We start from the raw sequence: 2500 nt of genomic DNA on the forward strand, positions 1-2500 counted from the left end.
AAAATTATATCGAAATCAAATTACAGTTTGTTATTTATGTGTTTTGATCATTTTCCTCGACTGAAGTACTAACGTGGTTTATTTTGTACATATGAAGCATCATCTACAAAGGATTGCTATTGCGACATCCAGTGGACACATTTAGAACAGCTTTTTCTTTCATTCAAACATTTCAGTTTAATTTTTATACTTAGCAAACTCATCCCGCGAGCCGGATAAAACCTGTTCGGGGGCCTGATCCTCCTTATGTTTGACATCCCTGGTTTAAACGGTGTGTAATGTTGCAGTGGCCAAAATTATTAAATATACAAGGCAAATATTTTGTTTACCTTGTTTTTAATGAATACCTAGGCCTACTACGCTACACAAACAAGCCTTCATACAGTCACATATTTCAATGTGCGGTACCTATATTTAAGAATATGTAAGGTAATTATTCAAATAATAACTTAGCACCATTGTTTATGTTATTTATTGTTCTTTATATGTACCTAATAGGTGATAGTGCATAATGTTGTGCATGTGTTTATTGTCCAGGTCTGGTGTATGACTCCTTGATGCAGAAGCATCAGTGTATGTGTGGCAACACAAACAGTCATCCAGAGCATGCAGGCCGCATCCAGAGTATCTGGTCCCGCCTGCAGGAAACAGGTCTAAGGGGCCACTGCGAGGTAAGACCGGAGCTTATAAAGGTGGCCTGTTAGGATTTAGAGCAGGGGTGTCAAACGCATGGCCCGTGGGCTGGATCAGGCCCACAAGGTATAAAAATGTTTTTAATGAAAGAAACACCTGTTCTAAATGTGTCCACTAGATGGCAATTATTTGTATCTTTGTAGATGATGCTACATATGTAAAAATAAGTAAACCACATGAACCAGTCGAGGAAAATGCGCAAACTACATAAATAACATCCTGTAATTTGATTTTGATATTATTTTTCTATCTTGATAGACTGAAAAGTAACACCAATGAATTGACTGAGGAACAGTATCACATAATTTAGTCAGAAAGTATAAATAACGACAAATGAAGGTTGAATACTATTAACCGCAACATGTAAGTGTAAAAAAAACCAACAACATTATTGTAGAGGTCGCTTCTGTCATGATCCGTGGTCCGGGTCATGTTTTCGTTATGTTCTGTTAGTTTGACTGCATTAGTTCCAGTTTTTTGTGCACTCTCGTTTGTTTTGGTTGCCATGGTTGCGTATGATTTTCACCTGCCGCTGGTGTTCACTCACCTGCATACTTGCGCTTCTCCCGAAAACCTCCCGGGACAAATTTTCTCCAGAAAATCTCCCGAAATTCAGGCGGACCTGAGTGACGTGTCGACAGCCTGTTTTCAAGTCCGCTTTCCCACAATATAAACAGCGCGCCTGCCCAATGACGTTATAACTGTAGAATGATCGAGGGCGAGTTCTTGGTTTCTTATGTGGGTTTATTGTTAGGCAGTTTCATTAACGTCCTCCCAGCGCGGCAACAACACACAACAGCAGTCACGTTTTCGTCTACCGTAAAGCAGTTTGTCTGCTGTAAACAGCAATGTTGTGACACTCTTAAACAGAGCAATACTGCCATCTACTGTACATGCATATGTAACATTAACATCTAGGGCTTTTAGAGAGTGCAGTGCACAATTGCGCACACAACAAGGAGACGAAGCAGAATGCATCATCAGAGAGGGTGTTCAGCATGGTTAGAAAAATAGTGACAGAGAATAGAACAAGGATGGACAATTCCAACCCTTAACTCAACAATGAGTAGATGAGTGTTATGTGTGTGTATATGTGTAAATAAATGAACACTGAAATTCAAGTATTTCTCTTATTTATTTATATATATATATATAAATCGGAGGTCTCAAGGTTGGCAAGTATGCTCACCTGGCTCTAATCAAGAGACACTATTTAAGTTTGCTTTTGCCAGTCAGTCGGCCGAACGTCATTGTTCGGTTCATGTCTGATTCCAAGTTTATGCCAAGTGTTCGCTTCATGCCATGTATACGTAAGTTTTTGTTTGTTCATGCCACAGCTAGGAAGTTTTCCTTGTTATAGTTTATGCTAAGTGTTAGTTTGGCTCTGAGTGCGATCAGCGCGTTGTGCCTTCGCCTTGTTTTCCGTTTTTTGTAGTGCTTTTGAGTTTGGAGAAGATTAATAAATAGGTTCCTACCTGCAAGCCGTGTCCGGAATAGTCGGTTTGCATCCCGAGAGAACAAACCTCGCAGTAAGCTGCAAAAACCCCGCCGTGACAGCTTCCTAGCGATACCACTGACATACACTTCACAAGAGCCAGGCGTGCCAAGTTGAACAAAGTTTTAATGTATATATATTTTATCAAAGTCTTTTCTCCAGCAGAACGTGACTTTTCAGTCACGTCCGTATCCTCTCTCCCCTCCTGCTCTCGGCCGCTTACTGTTAAAGACAACAGATGATCAGATTAACACGTACCACCTGTGAAATCTAATCACCTGCCAGCTGTGTCTCGCCGTCAGCACTGCCACG

At 40.7% G+C, this 2500-nt stretch overlaps 1 protein-coding gene across 2 annotated transcripts in view; it reads left to right on the plus strand.

The window, feature by feature from the left end:
* hdac4 (histone deacetylase 4) overlaps nucleotides 1-2500 on the plus strand; it is a 193446-nt gene that overhangs the window by 103546 nt on the left and 87400 nt on the right. For both annotated transcript variants that reach the window (XM_061926531.1, XM_061926532.1), the window contains exon 14: nucleotides 538-671. In XM_061926531.1, the coding sequence (XP_061782515.1) occupies nucleotides 538-671 (134 nt within the window). The remainder of the gene's footprint in view (nucleotides 1-537; nucleotides 672-2500) is intronic.

The sequence above is a fragment of the Nerophis lumbriciformis genome, linkage group LG31 (assembly GCF_033978685.3).
Source record: "Nerophis lumbriciformis linkage group LG31, RoL_Nlum_v2.1, whole genome shotgun sequence".
NCBI lineage: Eukaryota > Metazoa > Chordata > Actinopteri > Syngnathiformes > Syngnathidae > Nerophis > Nerophis lumbriciformis.